At 39.7% G+C, this 23,833-nt stretch overlaps 1 protein-coding gene across 1 annotated transcript in view; it reads right to left on the reverse strand.

The window, feature by feature from the left end:
* Nucleotides 1-23,833, reverse strand: part of LOC139721027 (uncharacterized) — a 54,735-nt gene that overhangs the window by 27,009 nt on the left and 3,893 nt on the right. Inside the window, exons 2-3 of the mRNA XM_071632360.1 lie at nucleotides 2,538-2,642; nucleotides 205-458 (exon numbers count right to left, since the gene is read on the reverse strand). Of these exons, the coding sequence (XP_071488461.1) occupies nucleotides 205-458; nucleotides 2,538-2,562 (279 nt within the window). The 5' untranslated portion in view covers nucleotides 2,563-2,642. The remainder of the gene's footprint in view (nucleotides 1-204; nucleotides 459-2,537; nucleotides 2,643-23,833) is intronic.

Raw genomic sequence — 23,833 nt, forward strand, 5'->3', positions numbered from 1 at the left:
TTCGGACGGACGGACGGACAACCCGAAAACATAATGCCTCTGGCACCACTTCGTGACGGAGGCATGAAAATGGCAATTTCCCTCACATTAAACAAGAATATTGACATACATATTCATAATCAATATGTCAGGTTGTAATGATTCAAAACGGGAGGTTCCACACAAGGTCTTTTATTCATTATGTCTTCAGTGTGACTGACATACCTCCCATGCACAACTACTTTCTTGACCAGTGGTTCCATCTACCTGGACACCACAAAAAGGGCCAAATCTGGTCCCCTTCTCAAAGTCCTTGGTAGCCCACACTCCCAAGGCATTGTTGGCTGCAGCTGGTCGAATGCTGAGCCCTTCTGGAACTGTCTTGAAGGCTCTCTCCTGACACTCATCTGGAGCAGGGGTATCAGTGACAACATGTGTGATTTGGAGCTCCTCTTCCCTGGGTACTGGACTATCCCTGGCTGCAATTGAAAGGCAAGAATGTAGTAACCGCATACAAACCTAACTTAACGTGTGATAACACAATAATGTATTGCATATTGAACAGCATGGCATACATTATGTACATGACAATGGCCCAAATTCACGAAGGTGGTACAATTGAAACCATGGTTTAAACCATGGACAAGTGTCACATGGCCTATTTCGTTACAAAATGTTCATTTCGTCGATGAAATGTCATTTCGTTACGAAATGATAATTTCGTCGACGACATGACTGATTTCGTAATGAAATAGGCCATGTGACACTTGGCACTCCTTCAAATTGTCCATGGTTTAACCCATGGTTTCACTTGTACCACATTCGTGAATTCGGGCCAATGAGTCCTTTAAGGCTATGCAATGAAATGGAAAATCATTTCAACAATTTTGTTTTTATCAATCCTAAATCTTTCGGCAGCAGCATCACAGCAATAAACAACAAGAGACCCGCGGGTCTAGCGCTCACCTGAGTATCGCAAGTTCACCTTTCACGCAGTCACTAATCTAAATTAAAATTTGATCAGGCATTCTCAAGTAGAAGATGAAAATGTACAATAAGGGCCCAATTTTTTAAAGATTCCTTAATTTGGGGGGATTGGGGCCCCCTGGGGCCCTCTGGGTGGGGCATGGTGCCCATTTTGATAAATTGAGATCCTGACCCCCTAGGGATGCTACCTGCCAAGTTTGACAAAAATCCATCATGAGGTTTTCAGGAAGAAGATGAAAATGTACAATTCAGGCCCCCATTTGGACCCTTCCAACCACCCCCCCCCCCTACCCAAGAGGGGCACCCCTGGATCTCCTATGAACAAACTTCAAACTACAGTCATTAATGTACTCACTCATGATATTATCTCAGCTCTATAACTTCTGATTCTAGAGAAGATTTATAAAGATTCCTTCATTTGGGGGGTTTGGGACCCCTGGGGGCCCCCTGGGTTGGGCATGGTGCCCATTTTAACAAATTGAGATCCTAACCCCCTAGGGATGCTACCTGCCAAGTTTGGTGAAAATGGGTCATGGGGTTTTCAAGAATACGATAAAAATGTTCAATTTAGGCCCCATTAGGACCCCTCCTCACCCCCTCCCCTGGGTCCCAAGGGGGGCACCCCTGATTCTGCCATGAACAAACTTGAAACTACAGTCATCAATGTACTAACTCATAGTATTAATTTAGCTCTATCACTTCTGGTTCTAGAGAAGAAGATTTTTGCGGATTCCTTAATTTTGGGGGGTTTGGGCCCCCTGGGGGCCCCCTAGGTGGGGCATGGTGCCCATTTTAACAAATTGAGTTCCTAACCCCCTAGGGATGCTACCTGCCAAGTTTGGTGAAAATGGGTCATGGGGTTCTCAAGAAGAAGATGAAAATGTACAATTTAGGCCCCATTAGAACCCTTCCCCACCCCCCTCCCCTGGGTCCCAAGGGGGGCACCCCTGATTCTGCCATGAACAAACTTGAAACTACAGTCATCAATGTACTAACTCATAGTATTAACTTAGCTCTATCACTTCTGGTTCTAGAGAAGAAGATTTTTACAGATTCCTTAATTTTGGGGGGTTTGGGCCCCCCTGGGGGCCCCCTGGGTGGGGCATGGTGCCCATTTTAACAAATTGAGTTCCTAACCCCCTAGGGATGCTACCTGCCAAGTTTGATGAAAATCAGTCTTGGGGTTTTCAAGAAGAAGATGAAAATGTAAAAAGTTTACGCACGACGCACGACGGACGACGCACGACGGACGACGGACGACGGACGACGGACGACGCACGACGGACGCCGGACGAAGGGCGATCGCAATAGCTCACTTGAGCCTTTGGCTCAGGTGAGCTAACAATGGACAAAGTACTTACAATTTTGTACATATTGTATATAATGTGCTGTCCATGATTTAGTCAGCTTTGCTAGAATACAATTAGTTAGGCAATTAAGTAGTTGTACTGTACAAACCACTAAGGAAATTACTAGATCTCAAGCACACACTGTTATACACATATGCCTTGTATATATGCGATGAAGACTGCATCATTGTAGACTGCATTACTACATTGTAAGTACGGTACCTTGCTCTTTGTTAGCCACATCCATGACAGGCGTGTATACTGGGTTGAGGCACTACAGCCCAAGACTCCTGCTATCTTGATATCCCTCCATCACATCATGACTTTCTGGACAAACAGGAGGAAAAAGAGCAAAACAAACTTGCTTATGAAGCACAACACACATCTGATGGACAGAGGGACAGATTACTATGGTTTTATCAAAGGTGCAGAAAGTTCAGCAGTAATGGCAGAGAGGATGAAATATCTCGACAACTGGGAACATACGAATTGTTCCAAGGGATCTCAGCATGTTGTGGGACCCCCCCCCCCCCCTCCATACACATACACACACACACATACACAAACACACACACACACACACTATGAACTCATTGAATGATACAATTTCACTGCCAGTCATAAGACTGCCTTATTCCACTTTCATTCTGGTCAATTATCATTTCAGGAGTTGACATCATTCAAGTTTGGTAGTTTGTTTTTTTCCCCCATATATATCTTGTTAAAATTCTCATTCATTCCATATGCAGTATGTGAAACACACAATCACCAAGTTGGGTGTTCAATATCAGTGACTCCATGTTGCACATGGACCACAGTATGCAATACGTTATGGTAATTTTATAAATCTGCATGCATAAACATACTTTTCAGCTTAAATTCACTTATTTTGTATGTAAATGTACCTATTTAAATTGAAATTGCAACTGTTATTCAGTGGTTATTTCCACAAGAAAATGAGATATCAGAGGGAACATTTTTAAGTCATAGGTGTGTGATATGCTCTGCCCCACAAAAAAAGAGATTTCACATTTTAAAAAATACATCTTTATTATCATAATTTAGTGTGGAAGTTTTAACATTTTATCCCTGAAAATGGCCAGTTTGGGGGAAAAATTTGGCTCAAATTTCAAAATATGCTGAAAATGATAACAATTGGGATTTCCATCACTTTAATTGCATTTGTAGAGAACTATCATAAATGTTATGAAATACTGTCAACCCCATGTTCTAGAATTATAATGTGTTACTGTTATAGAAATTGTAAGTATATTTGTGTATTTTGTGTATTTTGTGTAATACTAAAAAATATACAATATAACAATATGTCACACCATGGTGTCATGCCAGTATGTTATACTGTATGAGCATTTTACCCTCTAAAATTTTAACTTCTTGTATGGTTTTTATGAAAAGCAGGTTTTCAATTCATTTTCATCATCTTCATTGGAAAGCAATTTGGAACAAATTACATCATCTCATTGGAAGATCTTTGTACAGGATTTTATCACGCCTTTATGGGTAACAGCGTGACTTTTGTCCCCCACTGCAATTCAACAGATAATTCTGCATTTATAAGCATGACATGCAGGATATTTCACTTGGTCATAAAAGACTTTTTCATCAATTATTTATATTGTATCAATTCCTTCACTCCAAACCCATCGAAAACTACAGGGAATTTAAAAGTTTGAATATTGATGGCAAGAGAGTAGTCAAGGGCCTCTATTTTCATAGCAGCCATCACTTAGTACATGTACAGTACATCATTCACATTATTACCAACACTGAACAACCTCACCCCTTTCTTCTTCTCTCTCCAAATCTGTCATATCTCTTTCTCTCTTTCTCATTCTGTCCATCCCTATAGTTGACTCACCTGAGATCACTGAACTTTTGTCTTGTAAAGATCCACAAACATTTTGCGTTTGAGTGTGTGTGTGTTACAATATTATGCTCAGTAGTGGAAATATAAAGATAGTCAAGGAAGAAACAAAAAGTTGAGATCAGAGCTTGTTTTGACAGAAGTACATGGCATCCTGGTTTATGTGTAATCCCCCATCTTTGTACATGTACACATTGTAACCCTAACGAGCACTCTATGGCATGGGACATTATAAAAACCATACATTTTGCAACATATGGGGATTTCCACTGTCTATGGGGTAGTCCATCTGGCAGGCATTCAGTGTATGAGGCCGGGAAATAATTTATGCCAGCAAATGTGACTCTGCACCTCAAAACAAACAAAAAGTCGCCAGACATGAATTTTTAGATAAGACCATATTCTGAAAGAGCAGACTTTAAGCTTTAAGATAATGTATAACTCAAATCAAATGGCCTCTCCTAACCTATCTAAATATTGGAAAGAAAGCACAAACTCAGGAAAAGTGTGAACTGAGAAAAGAGGCTCTGAAGTACAGTGTCTATTCAAGCGCTTAATCTTTACCAAACCGTGCTGGCTGTGCGATGAATGGGACAAAAAACAGGAAGTAAACCACCAGAGTAACAACAATGAAGAGATTATCAGATTAATCTGAAATTAAGCATGCCTCATTAACACATTCTGTCCATAATTAATGCCAACTTTCAAAGCAGTAGCGCTATCCTTTCAAAAGTTATTAGAGTTGAAAGTGAAGAGTGTGGACAAGGTTTGCAAGAAATGAACTAGAAATGTCGCTATGGCGACTGGTATGCCTCCGCCATAATGCATGATTCTCCTAATAGGTCTATAGTACATGTGGACAATGTGTGATTACATTTTCACAAAATTGGCAAAATATTAAAATGACATGTTTGTCACAAATGTATTGAATGTTTTACCTTCCTTGACCTATGTTTAATTGGATGAATAGGAGAGCATGTATTTGGGGATTTAAGAACTTTAACTTGACATTGACCATTTCATAAGTTTATGCACTGAGTAATTTTCAAGGTATGGAGAAAAAGCGCAATTTCTGTATTGAACAGTAAATTGTTATCATTTTCATCTGGCCTTTGATTTATAAGAGAATCACTGTCAGGCAGAACATACATAAATTCAGCATGTACTAGGTTTCAAGATAACTTGAGCCACTTCCGAGATATGGAGAAAGAAGTAAGTTCAGCACTTTCACTTGATCTTTGACCTTTTGACCTTTGACGTTCTTGGCACAAAAAAAAAATCCCAGAGAATCTCTATTGGGTTATACATGCATACATTGAGTTTAAAAAAAAATCCTGCTGGCATTGCATAAATATAAGGAAAATAGTATAATTTTGAAGTATTGCCCTTGACCTTTGACCCCATGAACCCTAAATTCCCTAGATAACCACTGCCAGTCAGTAGATGCATATATACTATGTTCCATGAAGATACCTTGAACAATTTCCAAGATACAGAGAAAAAAGTGAAATTTTAACATTTTGCTTGACCTTTTGACCTTTGACCTTTTGACCTCATGACCCAAAACTTTCACCAGAGAATCTTAATTGGGTAGTACATGTATACACTAAGTTTCAAGAAAATATCTTCAGGCATTGCATAGATATGGGGGAAATAGTAAAATTTTAAGCATTTGACCTTGACCTTTTGACCTTTGACCTTGAGCATGTGCACCCAAAAGTTGATAGGCACAACTTCACCCCCTAATACACATACATGCCAAGTTTCATTAGGATACCTCAAAAGGTTTTGGTAGTTACCCTGTCCACAAAATTCATTACGGACGGACGGAAGGACGGACGGAAGGACGGACGGACGGACGGATGGAAGGACGGACGGACGGACGGACGGACGGAAAGACGGACGGACGGACGGACGGACGGACGGACGGACAACCCGAAAACATAATGCCTCCGGCACCACTTCGTGGCGGAGGCATAAAAAGGGATTCTGAAGACACACCTAATCACACTATTCTATCAAAAATGTTCGAGATAAAATGCTAAAAAAACACACTTTCCTGCCCGTTTTATGATACCAAATTTTAGCATAATGTAAAAGAAGACCCGCTCTTTCAGAAAATATGAAAAAGTCAAGTTCGGCTAGGTTGACCCATTTCACTTGTTTTCAGTCCTCACGCAAAATCAGTGTGTGCGACTTTATGTTCGTTTTGAGGTGCACGGTCACAAATGTGCTATGCTAGCACTGTATACAACACCACATAAGATTGCAACATCTGCCTGCTGACGTAGGGTAGCAATGGCAAGATCTGCAATCATACACATCATGCCAAGTATAGGAGTTACCAGATCACACGGATCTTTACACAGTATAGGAAAGAATTCTGAGTGAGATTTTCTAGTACACTTTATTGCACAAAATTTTGGTTATTGTGAAGCAAGCTTTTGCATTTGATTTGTGAATCAAAAGCCAGTTTCGAAATACACTGTGTACAGAGCTACCAAGTCTCACGCATTCTGCGTGAGACTCGAGCATTTAGGGGCCATCTCACTCATGGCATCCATTTTTCTCACTCATCGGGCAAAGTCTGCAATTTGGGCCTATAATAATGAGCATAGCTCAAAAGATTAAAGTGATAGTTGCAAATGAAGGTATATTTCCCTCTTGTCTTTCAACATAAGTAAAAAATAGTCACATATGTATGCACCTGATAGCACCATTAAGAAGTAAAAGTTGAAAAAGCTCCCTACCGTACCGTGAGAGGCCACAGGGGGGAAAAACCCCTCCTACACCCTCGCTTGCAGGCACATTCGCATGCTGAGATGCCGAGTCATGAAAATCTCACTCATAAAATTTTTTTGAACTTGGCATCCCTGCTGTGTATGCAATAAATACAAATTCCTGCATTGTGCACTGACCTCCAACACTGTATAACACCTACTAAATGCATACTCTGTACAGCGTTACAATACTTTTCATATGCTTAAATCATTTGCTAATGTCATAAACGCAGTCCTGTCATTAGGGAGCATATTGACTATTAAATGCCGACAATGTCCACCACTATCCCCCACACCAACCTGCAGACACTTCAACTCTCCCACTTTGAGGCAATTGTTTCAAATTTCTCCCATTCCATGAGATTGAATTTATCCCTCCCTGGGTGTGTGTCTCCCGCTTAGGATTTTCTCTATAACTTAAGATTGCTTCTCCCTTTCTTCTATTACGGTGATGTACTTGTATCTTCAGTCTGTTTGCTTTGATGTACAATTGTAAAGCGCCTTGAGCATTTAATCAAAGTGGAGAACGGCGCTATAGAAATTGTATGTATTATTATTATTATTATTTTGTGAGTGGAAATAGCAGGTAAGGTTAAGATATAGAACCAGAAGGCATATAACCCTAAGCTTCCAGGGCCCGTAAGTAGGCCCTGTGATGGACCTCCACTGCAAAGAATGTCCCACTTTATGCTCATGATGTGAACTAACTACTGTATACGCTATAATTTTCGCGTACATACATTTTCGCGAATTGCCGCTGTCACACATTTTCGCGAGTGGTTAAATTCGCGATTGGGGGACCAGAGAAAATATGAAGTGGCAAAGAAAGTGTGAATTTTCAACTTACTAGCAAATAAGAATGATACTAGCTATGCACTGCATGAAAAAAACTTACCAAACTCTGCGAAATAGTAAGTTAGAATTCAACATTTTTGAAGTGGTTAAGTCCATCGCGCTAGATTTCTGACGAGTGGTATGAGGGGTACGAGTAAATTCAACGGCAACCAGCTGGAGCATACGATCGAAGCCCCGGCCCCTAAAATTGACATGTAGCGGCATGCAAACGCAAGAGCTAGTGCTAATACGGTACATGTAATCCAAGAGTGACACGCCGCGCGTTTGTAACGTTGTGGCGCAATGGATTGGCTCTCTACAGTATTCGTATTAAAGTAGACGTGGACGTATGGTCTGTTCGGTAAGCCTTGACGTGGTATACTCTGAAATGTTCGTATCATCAAGGCAAGGGATTCATTTTGGAAGGTAATATTTTCTCGCGTTGTTAATTTCGTGAATAGCTCCCGACTCGCGAAATTCGCGAAAATAAAACCCCCGCGAAATATATAGCGTATACAGTACATACCAGGTACATAAAATTGTCCACATCATGTGAGCAGAGTCTCCAGTTTGCTAAGGGGTCCAAGCGCGAGAATCTCCAGTTTGAGAGGTGCTTGGAGTTGGAATCTCTGAAGCTGAATGTTTCCATGTATTACAAAAAAAACATCTAAGTGAGAAATGGAACATGTGGAAAATTACAGTCTTTTGTGTGTACATGCAGTTTCCCTACAAAGTCAGAACAATACCATACCAAGTTTGAATGAATTCTCTTGAGTAACAAGTAGGTATTTGCATTCATTCTAAGCATTCTGCAAATGTTTATCCAGTTTTTGTACAGAGTGTAACCTTTTCTTTTATCCTGTACAAAAGATGTATTGATGAAGAAAATGCCATCAGTCTGTCTGGATACCTTCTTCTACTCATATTGTACAGTGTACCTGCTTTTGAAGAAACTTTTTTTTCTAATTGTGGATTGTAGCTTGCAGAGTGCACGAATAGGCCTATATGTACTATGTAAGCAGATTTACTCAAATTACCTTTTTGCCTAGGAAAGCTACAACACTTTAGGGCACTGTATTGAAAAAACAACAGTATGGCCAGACTCTCCCATAACTGACTTCCTTAGCAAATTTGAATGAATCTGGAAATGTGAAGATGTGACTGTTTAATGCCACTGAATCCAGAGTTCTGTGTAGATGGACTTCAGACCCACAAAATGACCCCAAAAATGGTAGGGTTTTGGTTGAGATGGGGCTTCAGATTTTTGTTGAGATAATGAGAAACTAGTTAAAGAGATGGTACAGTTTTTGGTTGAGATGAGGCTACAGGTGTCCCATCGTTCTTTGATGATTTTCTGAGATAATGAGAAACCTCTTAGGAAACATGAAAGGGCATAAAATTCTAAGAAGAAATCAAAGTTTATTTGATGAAAATTGATTTTGAAACGGCCGAGATATCCAAAACGAAGCAATCCTACTAAAAAGGAGGGCTGCACCTATCATTAGGATCACTTTGTTTTACTTTGTTTTTGGATATCTCAGCCATTTCAAAACCGATTTTCATCAAATAAACTTTGAATTCCTCTTAGAATTGTATACTCTTTAACACTTTGTAGCGGTTTTCAATATCCATGTATCATATTGTCTGGTATTCTGGCTGCTGTAAATTACGCTGTCTGGCGACCCCAGCATTTTGTCAACATCCACGCGAACTTTCTTTGTGCGCCGACACACGACAGGTGCGCACTACGTTCTTCGCCTTTGTCATTGTGCCGAGGTACGCATAACTCACATTCCAACAGTAGTCGGATTTCCATAAACACACCCCTTGTTTTGCTGTCATGGACATGAACTACCAATTAGTTGCGAGCTGTGCATTTTCACCAGCCAATTACTACTCTCAAAGCTCCTGTCCGTGATGACTTTTCTCCGACCAAACTGTTTCATTTTCCACGCTTCCTCACTTCACGATTAGCTTTCATCCTGAGAGCATGTCCTAATCGTTGGAGTCACGTCCGTATTATTACATTTTCCCACGTCTTTTCTCGCAGACGACACCTCGCGCCGTGGACTGTCATTACATACGGATTATACTCAATACGGATTATTACACTTTCTCGGATTTTATACTTCGCGATATTCACTACTTTGTACATCGTGACTCACCCTTCCTTCAGGCTCTACACTCCAATCTGGGGATTTTTACATTGCTACATTCAACGCGATTTGCGTCCCGTTACATCGCTGCTTCGGTCCTGCTAGCATGCTGTCCGTGGTGTGCAGACTCTACCAGGGACCTCGCAGTTTTTTCTATCCAGCGTTCCAGCGGTGGACTCTACCCTCGCTTGTGCTAGCCACGACACTCGGAGGCTACTCCACGCTGTCGCTGGATCTTTCGTACATATTTCTATGGGACACTGCCGTCTTCGGACACCCTGAGTGCATTTCGGAGTTTGTCCATATTCTTTCATATCATTTCGGGGAGTGCAATACAACCTACAAGGACACTGTTCACCTCTTCTGGTGCCCTAGTGTATTCTACTTCTGATACGGTCGTCTACCACTCCTGCTGGTGGTGCCTTCAGCTCTGTTGCGTCCTGTTAGCCATTCGGTGAGTAGGTATTTCATTATAGGCCCACACAATAATACCTACATTGGTGACCCCGACGTGATTGTTTAGGGCCAACTTCACGTCTCATCCTACATCCTTCACCTTTCATCCTTCATCCTTCCCTACTACTACAATGGCTAACGCAACTACCAACAGCCCTTCAGCAGATGTCATAGCGAACCTCATGGCACAGGTCCTTCTGCTAACCAAGCAGGTGTGCGCACTGGCCACATGTCTGGAGCAGGCAAGCGGCGGTCTCAGCGAACACCACCCCGATCGCAACGGAAACACCAGCCGCGTCGGCAACCGCATCCAGCTAGCCAGCAGAAACTAGCGGCGACGAGCTAGTCTTCTGGCAGTGGCACGGCCAGTCGCCTATTCTACATCTGCGATCGACAACACGGCACACGCTTTTTAGTAGACACTGGAGCTGAAGTCCGCGTCCTTCCTCCTTCAGCAGCTGATAAGACGAATTCTTCGCCTACATTCCATCTACAGGCGGTGAACAACACCACTTATAGAGAGCGCTCGCTCACGCTCGATTTTGGTCTCCGTCACACCTTTCGATGGATTTTCATCATAGCTGATGTGCCCACACCCATCATCGGGGCAGATTTCTTGCAACATTTTGGTTTGTTAGTTGATGCCAAACACCACACGCTCATTGACTCCACTACACACCTTTCTGTCAATGGTGTCTGCGCCCACAACTCTCCCTCCATCGTGAGTCCGATGTTTTCTCGGCCAGACAATCATAGGTATGATACTATCGTCCAACAGTATCCCATCACTCGCCCTACCTATGATCAGAAGGCCGTGAAACATTCGGTAACTCACCACATAGTTACCCATGGACCACCCATGGCAGCCCGACCACGTCGTTTGGCAGCAGACCGCCTCAACACCGCCAAGGCAGAGTTTGGACACATGTTAGAACTGGGTATCATCCGTCCCTCCAGCAGCAACTGATCATCCCCACTACACATGGTCCCCAAAAAGACCCCGGGAGACTGGCGACCGTGCGGGGATTATCGCGCCCTCAATGCCAGGACGATACCCGACCAGTACCCAATTCCCCATTTGCACGACTTTACTGCCCAACTTCAAGGCAAGTCCATTTTCACTAAGATAGACTTGGTTCGTGCATACCACCAGATCCCAGTTCACCCATGCGACATCCCAAAGACCGCCATCACAACACCATTTGGGATGTTCGAGTTCACTCGTATGCCGTTTGGTCTTCGGAATGCAGCCCAGTCATTCCAACGCTTCATCGATCCGATGAGGTTACCAGAGGCCTGCCCTTCGTCTTTGCCTACATCGACGACCTCCTCATTGCCAGTGAGCACCCTGAGGAACATGAATGTCACCCCCATGCTCTGTTTGCGCGGCTGACCGAATACAGAGTGGTCATCAATCCAGCCAAGTGCGTATTTAGTGCGAACGAGCTGGACTTCCTCGGTCATCACGTCAACCAGCATGGCATCAGTCCACTACCCGAGAAGGTGAAAGTCATCCACGATTTTCCCCGTCCTTCGTCCATTAAGCAGCTTCGACGCTTCCTTGGGCTCGTCAATTCCTATCGACGATTCATCCCCAGTGCTGCCGCAATGCTCACACCTCTCACAAACGCATTGCGCAATCTTCCCAAACGCAGCAACAAGCCCATCCCATGGACACGGGAGTGTGAGACTTCATTCACCCGTGTGAAAGCAGCTCTTGCCAGCGCTACTCGGAGAAAAGCTCACCTAAATCTATACCTAAATACCCCAGTCATTTTGGCCAGCGGAAAAATATATTTTTCCACTATTTTCCATATATTTTTTTGCTATTTCATCATTTCATGATATATTTTTTGCCTATTTTCTTTGAAAATAGTCTAAAAATCACACTATTTTTCTGCTATTTTTCCCACCTTCCCAACAAGGTGGACTATTTTTTTACTATTTTCATTCACAAATAGTGGAAAAATAGCTCTATTTTTTAGCTATTTCAAATTTTCTTTCCCTTCATGTACTATTTTTAAACTATTTTTTGGATACCACTAATTTTCTGCTATTTTCCTTGAATTTCATGTACTATTTTTTAACTATTTTTTTGTCTCTAATTATATTTAAAAGACGATTACACTATTTTCTTGCTATTTTTTGCTCTCTCATCTCCTTCACTTTTTGTTCCTGCACTATTTTTTAGCTATTTTTTGCTATACACACATTCAATTTTTTTTTTTGACATAGAAAGGGTCTAACCTACAGTACCGGTATTTGCAAAATCGGCTGACAAACTCTCACGCTCGATCACACCTGGGGAGTGTTTCATCAACGTTTGTCGGCGCTGACAACTTGAATCACAATATCACCATAATTAGTAACAGTCACGGTGACCATGCAGAGCATCTCAGCCAATCAAAACCAAGGATTTTGCTAACACTGGTCATGCAGTGCCGACAATTGTCGGCGCTGACAAGCGTTGATGAATTCACCCCCTGGGGGGCATTTCATCAACGAGTTCGTCGGAGTTTTCACCGACAAATTTGCTATCAGCCAATCAGACCAAGGATTTCATTAGCTTTTGACAGTTGTCAGTGTAAATCCTTGCGTCTGATTGGCTGATAGCAAATTCGTCGGTGAAAACTCCGACGAACTCGTTGATGAAACGCCCCCCTGGATGGTACGTGTTTCATCAACGTTTGTAAGCGCTGACAAACGGCCTTTATGAAACACCCCCTGATCCTTTGAACGCCACATTGCATTCATGCGTACGTGTATAAGTACATTGCGAAGTGAGCAAACAATACTTGTATAAAGTACTAGTATGCGATTAGCGGTTTTTGTACAGTGTATGTAATCCTATTGCTACACACATGAATGGAAGATCGGGTTATTGAAAGTTTATCAAGCCAGACCCTAGTATATGTCACAATAACGTAAACAAAGTTGTCGGCAAAATTTATTTATAAATCAATCTACTAGGATTATAATTATTCAATGATGTTTATCACAAAAATGAATGCGAAAAGTCATATTTTGATGGTCATTATGCAAGTCATGACGGCCATCCAGACATCGAACGTGACTGCATCAACCGTGTGGTTTCAACAGGCGGGATTATTATCGGACAGTAATCTTACCATTGCAAGCATAATGCGGATTCACTTTGTTGATTTACGAAAATCATAAAATGCAACATCTATTCACTACGGAATAAAGCATGTAAAAACCTTGAACAGGATCACAGACTCTTGAAAATAAGCACGTAGTAACTCATTGTATCCCGTTCCCCGCAGCTTCCGGAGCGCCGTATTGAAGTGTACACAGAACAATAGAAAACTGTCTGGGACTCTGAATGCGATTCATCGGCGTGTATTATGTACGATGAAAAGGAGATCCGGATATGAGGCTCGTTCGTACAAAAGATTACGGAGAAAATCTTTACGAAAATATATTGAGCATAAAAAAATATTAATACAAATTATTAATAATATTTGATATCACAACGTATATTTTTACAATTTAGCGCCCAAAATTAATGACAACAAATTATTGTGATCATAAACAGGAGTAAGATGTCCGTGCGCGTGTTGTTGTTGTTGTCGCTGATGGCCGTTAGACAGTGAGCGGTTTATCATGCGCATATCGTATCGCGCCGTTATTTGATTTGCGCCGTTCATTTCAAACTGCGGCGGCCGAACGGACGTGTACAACACAAGCTTAGTTGCTCTTTACAGTACAATAAGGGCCTAATATTTGTGAAATGGCATGCAAACGACGCAAGAGAATAAGATCAGGAACTGCTCCTTTTGGACTCTACTCGAAAAAGGTTGGTGAATTCAACTTTTAATAGAACTAGAAGACCTCCATACAGTAGTCCAGTAGTATACTGTATCTTAAACACTTACCGTAGGTAGCTAAAAATAGCAGCAAAGATTTGCAATGGCTGCCCTGCTCGCTCGATCCTTTCCGAGCTCTCGATCTGCAAGGTTTATAGCTCTCACACCCATCGGCCTGACCACACAGTGAATGCCCTGATAATCACGGCTCTAACGTTAGAACCAACGGGGATCGAAATTGCACTGCACAGCAAACTTTTTACTTTGGGTTTGGCTTAATTACTTTTCATCCCGCTGTGTGTATAGACATCTACTGACAAAAAGAAATTATTTTTACTTACTATGGATTTCTAGACCTGCGCAGACAGTATGTACGGTATTCGTCATATAACAAAGTAAAATGTTAGTGTTAGATTCTAACCGTAACTATCGTATGTTAGAATCTAACAAGTTTAACGTTAGATCCAGACAACTTAGAAATTAAGACCGTTAAACTGAACAGTTGAGTTACAGAACCATTTATAGCAATGTGAAACTGTGTGAAAGAGTGTTAGAGCATTAATAACTCATCTTGGTAGACGAAACTAACATGTTAGGCCTAACGTTAGGAACTTTATTCACAAGGTCCTACAACTTCGTGTACATGTGATCTTTAATTGAAAGTCTGAACTGATTCCAAATTGGAAACCATTTGCATTTCATTTGCAGAATGCCAGAATTTAGAAAGGAATAATGCCCACGGTTAACGTTAGAGCTAGCCACGTAGTTTTAAATTGGCTACCGCGTAATAGACCTACACTCACACTTTAGAAAACAATGACTCCTGTTCTAGTCTTGAGTGTTATCGAACACGGTTATAACAAGTGTTACAACTTATTTTTAGATACAACAAAGACCAAAGTAAAAATTCAGGTGCAGCCTCATCAAGTCATCATCTCTGTGTATTTCTTTTTTGTTGTCTGTCTATATTTGTTTGGTTATAACAAAATTTTAAGAGATAGAACTCTAACATTATTTTGTTGTTGTTTCTTATTCATCAGAATCAATGATAGATTGACTGGCTGATGCATCGATAGAAGACTTGAAGTCCATCTGTGAAAAATGACCATCGATCATGCTGTTCATTCCTTTCTTGGGCACCCGGTGCCGGTACATCTGCATAGTACATGTATGCAGCGCTGATTAACGTCAATACGTGTATGGCATCCTCCTAGCTGAATTCTTCGGCGAAGAAGTCGATGCTCTGATGTCCTGCTTTTTTCTCGGCTTCTCCATGTCATCAAGGGGAAGGTATTCCTCTTTTATTGTTATTATTTTTGTTTTTGTTCAACCTATAGGGTGGCCCGTGAGGGGTTTGAGCATATTGTCTCCAACATACCAAAAATGTTTGTGCAACATCCTCAAAAACCAGCAGCATGCTACGAGCAACATCCTCAAAAGAAGTTGAATATTGGCAACATGCTCAAAATAAAATGTAATCAACAGGTGAAAGTGATGCATGTGTGCAAATATTGAGAAACATCAAACTACATTTTACTAAAGACAATTTGTGCACAAAACATGATATGGAGCGTTGAATGTAATGGGCTTCGCCTATATGTGACACGTAGAAGTTAAAATGACTGTAAATTCTTTTAAAAACTTTAAAAGTACACTGTGTCTTTGAACAGCATCTCACATGCACCTCAGAGTGATGAAATGACCAATAGTTGTAGCAATCTAATCCCATTCTTTACACGTTTGTTGCATGGTATCTATCCTGTGCAAGAACTACTGTTATTAGATGATAATAGTGCATTGAATAAATGTTCTATTCATTGCAGGAACAATCTTCAACAAGAAAATTCTCATGACTCTCGGTTGCGAAAGGGCATCCCAACGCTCTACAATGACAAAGCTACGGCACACTACCCAAGCTGTATCAGACCTCCTGCAAAGCGTCCAACAGAAGTTGTGCTGCTATGGAGCTTCCTGCCTATAGTCTTGGACATTAGAAGTGCAAGAACAGCTTTCATCTAAGTGTGCATACATGCTCTCATTTCAGGACTGTTAGGTTGCAAGATATGGTTTTAATGTTGTTTCGTTCCCCACCCCCATAGGTAGGCCCTGTTGTTCAGTGCTCCTGGTGTCACTGAAGTCCAAAGCTTTCATGTATTATCTAAGCTACATACATCTGTATTTTTATGTACATGAAACATGTCAAAATTTCACTGTACAAACGTGTATTTGATATTCAATTTAGAATTTTGTAGGTGTTATCATATCTCTAAATCATGTGACTGGCAATACAGTAAGCCGTATGTACAGCCACCGTGCTGTACATGAAGCAATAAACCTACTTTTTAATTGTCATAAGTAATTAACTCGAACAAATGTGCATTCTTTGTCTTACAACGTTGTATTTGTTTACTGAGGTTCAGTACACTGTCTTCTTTGATTTGTTTAAACCTACATTTTTGCAATTCTTGGGAAATAATGTGGTATTTGTATGGTACATGTATCTTGCACTCTCACTTTTTTTCTTTATCTTGTACTCTCACTTTTTTTTCTTTACTTTATTTTCATATATTTTTTAGAGCGAAGCTATTTTTATTTTCTGGAAAAAATATGTTCAAAATATATATTTTTTGCTATTTTTCACTGATTTTCAGGCTATTTCTAAGCTATTTTTTTCCTATTTTGGACGGGAGAATAATCATTTCTTGGTCTATTTTTTGACTATTTTCTTGTCTATTTTTTGTCTATTTTTATGTTCCAAAACATATAAGGTAAAAATATATTTTTAACCTATTTTTCTTACTATTTCCATTATATTTCTGAGCTATTTTCTCACTATTTTTCAAATCAAGGAAATAGTAAGAAAATATATTTCTTTGCTTTTTTTTACTGATTTTCAGGCTATTTCTAGGCTATTTTTTTCCTATTTTGGACGGGAGAATAATCCTTTCTTGGACTATTTTTTTACTATTTTCATATCTATTTTTTGACTATTTTCATGTCTATTTTTAGTCTATTTTTATGTTCCAAAACATATAAGGTAAAAATATATTTTTATTCTATTTTTCTTACTATTTTCAATATATTTTCAAACTATTTTCTCCATATTTTTTCAAGTGTGGAAATAGGAAGAAAATATATTTTTGGGGTCTATTTTTGTTATATTTTCTCTCTATTTATAAACTATTCTATTTCGACTGGGGTACTTCTCCTTGAAAACCTGGCAGGATTTTTTTATTTTATTCTTGTCATATTTGTAATTCTATACGATGTTTATACTTTTGAATACATGAAAGATTTTGTATTGTTTTATTCATTTGCGGTATATATTTGTTTGTTTTTGTCTGTTTATGCTGATCTAAATGTACTTACGTGATTGTTTCTGTGTTGTTAAGGCCCCTGAATCTGAAATAGACACTCATATGTGTATGCACGATATTTTTTCCTTTGCTGTACTGGATAAGGATGATTTTTGTTCTTTGTTCTCTGACAACAACCAATCACATCACCAGTCCCCTATTTCATTTTGTACATTAAAGAACCTTGGATATTTCACATCCCATTTAGCAGATAATGAACGTGAAAGTAAGTTTGATTGTGATAATATACATGTAGATTTTGATACAAATATTGATACATGTGATTATTATTTTCCTTCAGACGATGAATTTGATATTGATTGTAATTCATTTAGTGTCATGCATTTTAATGCTCGTAGTTTACATCATAATTTCTTTGCTATTGATGAGTTTATGTCTATGTTACCATGTTCATTTTCAGTATATGGATTTTCAGAAACCTGGTTACACTCTGATAATGAACACCTAATTCATAAAGACGGTTACTCGTTTTTGAACTCAAATAGATTGAATGGCAGAGATGGTGGTGTGGGATTATTTGTTAAGAATAACTTGAGTTATAGTGTTCGAAATGATTTGATGATGGTAAGTGATTTATGTGAAATTTTATTTATTTGAACTTGATTTTCCTTGTAAGAAGAATATTGTTATTGGTATTTCATATAGAAAACCGAATGGAGACATACAAACATATATTTCATTATTTCAAGAGATTATGGATAAACTTAACACTGAAAATAAGATAATATATGTAATGGGTGATTTTAATATTTATTTATTGAATAACTCACAAAAGTATATGTGATTTTTTGGGTATGATGAATATAAATTCTTTAATTCCATTGATAGATAAACCAACACGAGTAACCCGACATTCGGCATCATTAATTGATAATATATTTAGTAATGATTATAATTCCCGTATTATTCCCGGTATATATTATTCAGATATTACGGATCATTTTCCTATTTTTTCAATTAGTTCAATTGACATCAAATATTGTTATGAAATCACAACAAGTTAATGATTCTCAAAATTTATGTCATAATCCCAAGTTTTTGGAATGTATTAGAGAAAAATTAGGTACAATAGATTGGAGTGAAGTATTGAATAAGGAAGATCCAGATATTGCATACGATTTATTTTTGTATACTTTTGAAAGCACTATTAAAGATGCATCCCGCCATCTTTCCTTTAAGAAAAAGAAGCATAGTAGTAGAATTAGGAAACCATGGATTTCATTTGAACTATTGTCCCTTATTAATAAAAAACACAGATTATTAAAGAAAAGTATTAAAGATCATAATGAGAATGTAAATAGGAAGTATAGAGAAGTGAGAAATAAGGTAACTACTTTGTTGAGAAATGCCAAGAAAAAATATTATCATGATAGATTTCATAAATATTCAAATGATTTTAATAAGAAAAACATGGTCCGTGATAAATGGATTGTTAGGGAAGAAAAGGTCAAGTTATCCTTCATATGTATTACATAATGGTCGGCAAATAACAGATGAAAGAGAAATTGCAAATTGTTTTAATGATTATTTTGTTAATATAGGAAATATAGTAAATGAAGATGAATATGGTTATCTTTCAGACCCACTGACTTTTGTTTCTCATCAGTCAAACAATTCTTTTTTTTTCCTGTCAAAGATCATGAAATATATGATATAGTTAAAGGGATGACAAATTCTGCAAGCACCGGAATCGATAATTTATCGATAATTTTGATTAAGTTATATTTTCATTGTTGAAGCCTTTAACTCATATATTTAATTTGTCATTAGTAACAGGAATTGTTCCAATGAAATTGAAAGTTGCTTAAGTTATTCCAGTATTTAAAAAAGAAGATAAGCATTTTGTTAGAAATTATCGACCAATATCAATATTACCATGTCTTTCAAATATCCTTGAAAAGATTGTATATAACCATTTGTATTTTTTGTCATACAACAATATCTTATGTAATTCTCAATATGGATTTCGCTCAAATTTTTCAACTGAAATGGCTCTTGTAGATCTGCAAGATAGTATTCTTACTGCGTTAAATGATAATTTGCATGTTATTGGAGTTTTTCTTGATTTGTCTAAAGCTTTTGATCTGATAAATCATGAAATATTGATTAAAAAGCTTGATTGTTATGGTATTAGAGGTCATTCATTAAAGTGGTTTAGAAGTTATTTGAACAATCGGACACAAGTTACATTATATAAAGATACTTTATTGGATACATGTGATATTTTACGTGGAGTCCCCCAGGGTTCCATATTAGGTCCATTGTTATTTTTGATATTCGTTAATGAGTATGTAATATTTCACGTGTGGTTAAATTTATTTTATATGCTGATGATTCTACTTTATTGATTTCTCATTCTGACTTGAATGTGTTGATAAATAATTTGAATAGTAAATTGTCAAAGTGGTTCTGTGACAACAGATTAATTGTTAATATTGAAAAATCAAATTATATGTATTTTTTTAAAGGTAGAAAACAGATTCCAGAATTGGAACTTTATGATGTAACAATGAATGATGTAAAATTATCTCGAGTAGAATATACACAATTTTTAGGGGTTTATATTGATTGTAATTTGAACTGGAAAAAAATATAACTATGATGAATAAAAGAATTTCGAGAAATATTAGAGTAATTAATAGGTTAAAAGGTATTTTACCTGCAAAGGTTTTGATTTTGTTATATAACAGTTTGATTTTATCTCATTTGAATTATTGTAATGCTGTATGGGCGATTTACTCCTCAATCAAATTTACACGACACTTTTATCCTTCAAAAAAGAGCAATTCGACTCTGTACAAACTCGTATTATAAAGCGTCGTCAATGCCTCTGTTTCTGAAAATGAATGTTTTGAATATATATCAATTGAATAGATTTAATATTCTTATGTATAGGATGAACAAGCATAAAATAAATTTGCTACCTGTTATGTTTAAATCTAATTATCAAATTCATAGTTATAATACTCGCATTAGTAATAAATGTCATTTATTTCAAGGTAGATAAGATGTATGTAATGCACACACTTAGACACACTGGACCCTCATTGTGGAATTCTTTACCAGATACAGTTATAAATTCTCCAACTACAAATATTTTTAAGAAAAATCTGAAAAGACACTTGTTAGAAAGTTAGAGTAGTCATTATGAAATACACTATGATTATAGATAATTCTATGGTTTTTGTTTTCTAGGGGTGATATGACTAAACACTTTCATTTCATTAATGATAATATATTTTTTGTGTATGTTTGTCTGTCTGTTTGTTTGTTTTTTTGTAATATTTTCACCTGTCCTACGTCTTGATCGTAATATGTTATTTCCTATTATTCTGTCTGTTGGGAACTACCCTGACAAGACTCCAGTCTTTTGTAGTTTCCATGTTTCATTAATAGTTGTTATTATGTTACGTATGCATGTTCATGTACTCGTTTACTGTCCTCAGATTGTCATTGTACAAATTATATGTTTTTTAAATGAAACAGAATAAAGTTCAAGTTCAAGTTCAAGCTACCATGTTAACACATCCTTCATCTGGTCTACCTACCAGCCTTGTGGTAGATGCTTCAGACACGGCTGTAGGTGGCGTTTTGCAGCAGTTTTCGCACGGTGAGTGGTACCCCATCGCCTTCTTTTCTCAGAAACTCAAGCCTGCTGAGACACGCTACAGCACTTTTGGTCGTGAGCTTCAAGCAGCTTACTTAGCAGTGCGGCACTTCCGTTATCTGCTAGAAGGACGTCCTTTCATCCTTTTCACAGACAAGCCACTCACGTACGCATTCCAGGCCAAGCCAGACCGTCATTCCCCCCGTGAAGTACGTCACTTGGACTACAGTTCTCAATTTACCACTGACATACAAGTACGCCATGTTAGCGGTCACAGCAACACTGTAGCCGATGCACTTTTACGGATACACGTCGACGCACTCCATACATCCTCCGTCGTCAATCTACGGCAGCTCGCCGACGATCAGGAAGACGACGACGAGTGGACGACAACTCAGCAGTTACCATCCCTTTCATTCAGGCGCCTCCCTCTGCCTGATGGTACTGGTGAGATCTGGTGCGACATTTCAACTGGAGTCCAACGTCCTTATGTTCTTATGTCACACAGAAGGACAGTTTTTCATACACTGCACGACATCTCTCACCCTGGAATTTGTGCTACACAGAAGCTTAAATTTCATCACGCTTCGTATGGCCTAACATGCGTCGAGATGTACGCCAGTGGGCCAGGTCATGTGTGGCTTGTCAAAAAGCCAAAGTACATCGCCACGTCAAGGCTCCACTGGGCACTTACACCACTCCAGATGCTCGATTTCAACATGTCCACATCGACATCGTCGGACCCCTGCCCCCATCGAGTGAATATCAATGCCTCCTGACATGTGTAGACCGGTACAGTAGATGGGCAGATGCTATACCAATCCGTGACATCACAGCAGAGACCGTCGCCAAAGCCTTCATACATCACTGGGTAGCCAGACACGGTGTACCATCTACTGTAACCACAGATCGAGGTCGCCAGTTTGAGTCGTCACTCTTCAACGAGCTCACCAACACACTGGGCACGACTCACATTCACACCACAGCATACCATCCAGCTGCTAACGGCCTTGTTGAGCCCTTTCATCGACAGCTCAAATCATCGCTGAAAGCCCACGACCACAGCGACAAGTGGTATGAACTTCTCCCCATCGTTCTGCTTGGTATTTGGTCTACCATAAAGGAGGATATTGGGTGTACACCAGCTGAGATGCTATACAGCACGACTCTAGTCCTACCTGGTCAGATGGTCATTCCAGCCACTACTACCACACTAGATGATCCTGCCAACTATGTACATCGTTTGCGTGAGTACATGTCTACTTTACATCCAGCCCACTCACGCAAACAGAACACCACATCTCACATTCCTACACATCTCCACAACTCCACTTACATTTTTGTCAGACGGGACGGTGTACATCGACCTTTACAGACACCATACACTGGACCATACAAAGTGCTACGTCGATCTCCCAAGCACTTTACACTGGAGATCAACAGTAAGAGGGAGACCGTCACAATTGACCGCCTAAAGGCCGCCTTCTTAGAAGCCGCACCAGTCCAGCAGCCCACGCCTGTCCCTGCCAGAACTCCGGCGACTACACCGAACGCCCCGCTAATCACACCACGGCAGCAGCAGCAGCAGCAGCCTACATTGTACGCCAACACAGCCAACACAACCGCAGCAGCCGACACGAACGACTCGCACCGGTAGGCAAGTACGTTGGCCAGCACGTTACGTTCAGTACATGTATTTCAATACCTGAAATTTTCAACCTCTACTTTGTTTAAATTTTCACCATCGATTGCTTGTTTTTAGTCTTCACTTCATTGACTTCTCCACTAGCGATCTGGAAGGGAGCTAAATGTAGCGGTTTTCAATATCCATGTATCATATTGTCTGGTATTCTGACTGCTGTAAATTACACCGTCTGGAGACCCCAGCATTTTGTCAACATCCACGCGAACTTTCTTTGTGCGCCGACACAGGACGGGTGCACACTACATTCTTCGCCTTTGTCATTGTGCCGAGGTAAGCGTTAACTCACATTCCAACAGTAGTCGGATTTCCATTAACACACCCCTTGTTTTGCTGTCATGGACACGAACTACCAATTAGTTGCGAGCTGTGCATTTTCACCAGCCAATTACCACTTTCAAAGCTCCTGTTCGTGACGACTTTTCTCCGACCACACTGTTTCATTTTCCACGCTTCCTCACTTCACGATTAGCTTTCATCCTGAGAGCACGTCCTAATCGTTGGAGTCACGTCCGTATTATTACATTACTTCCCATGTCTTTTCTCGCGGACAACACCTCGCGCCGTGGACTGTCATTACATACGGATTATACTCAATACGGATTATTACACTTTCTCGGATTTTATACTTTGCGATATTCACTACTTTGTACATCGCGACTCGCCCTTTCTTCACGCTCTACACTCCAATCTGGGGATTTTTACATCGCTACATTCAACGCGATCTGCGCCTCGTTACATCGCTGCTTCGGTCCTGCTAGCGTGCTGTCCGTGGTGTGCAGACTCTACCAGGGACCTCGCAGTTTTTTCTATCCAGCGTTCCAGCGTTGGACTCTACCCTCGCTTGTGCTAGCCGCAACACTCGGAGGCTACTCCACGCTGTCGCTGGATCTT

Source organism: Diadema antillarum, unplaced genomic scaffold (assembly GCF_040938485.1).
Source record: "Diadema antillarum isolate AM-2024a unplaced genomic scaffold, OU_Dant_1.0 scf00000136, whole genome shotgun sequence".
Taxonomy (NCBI): Eukaryota; Metazoa; Echinodermata; class Echinoidea; order Diadematoida; family Diadematidae; genus Diadema; species Diadema antillarum.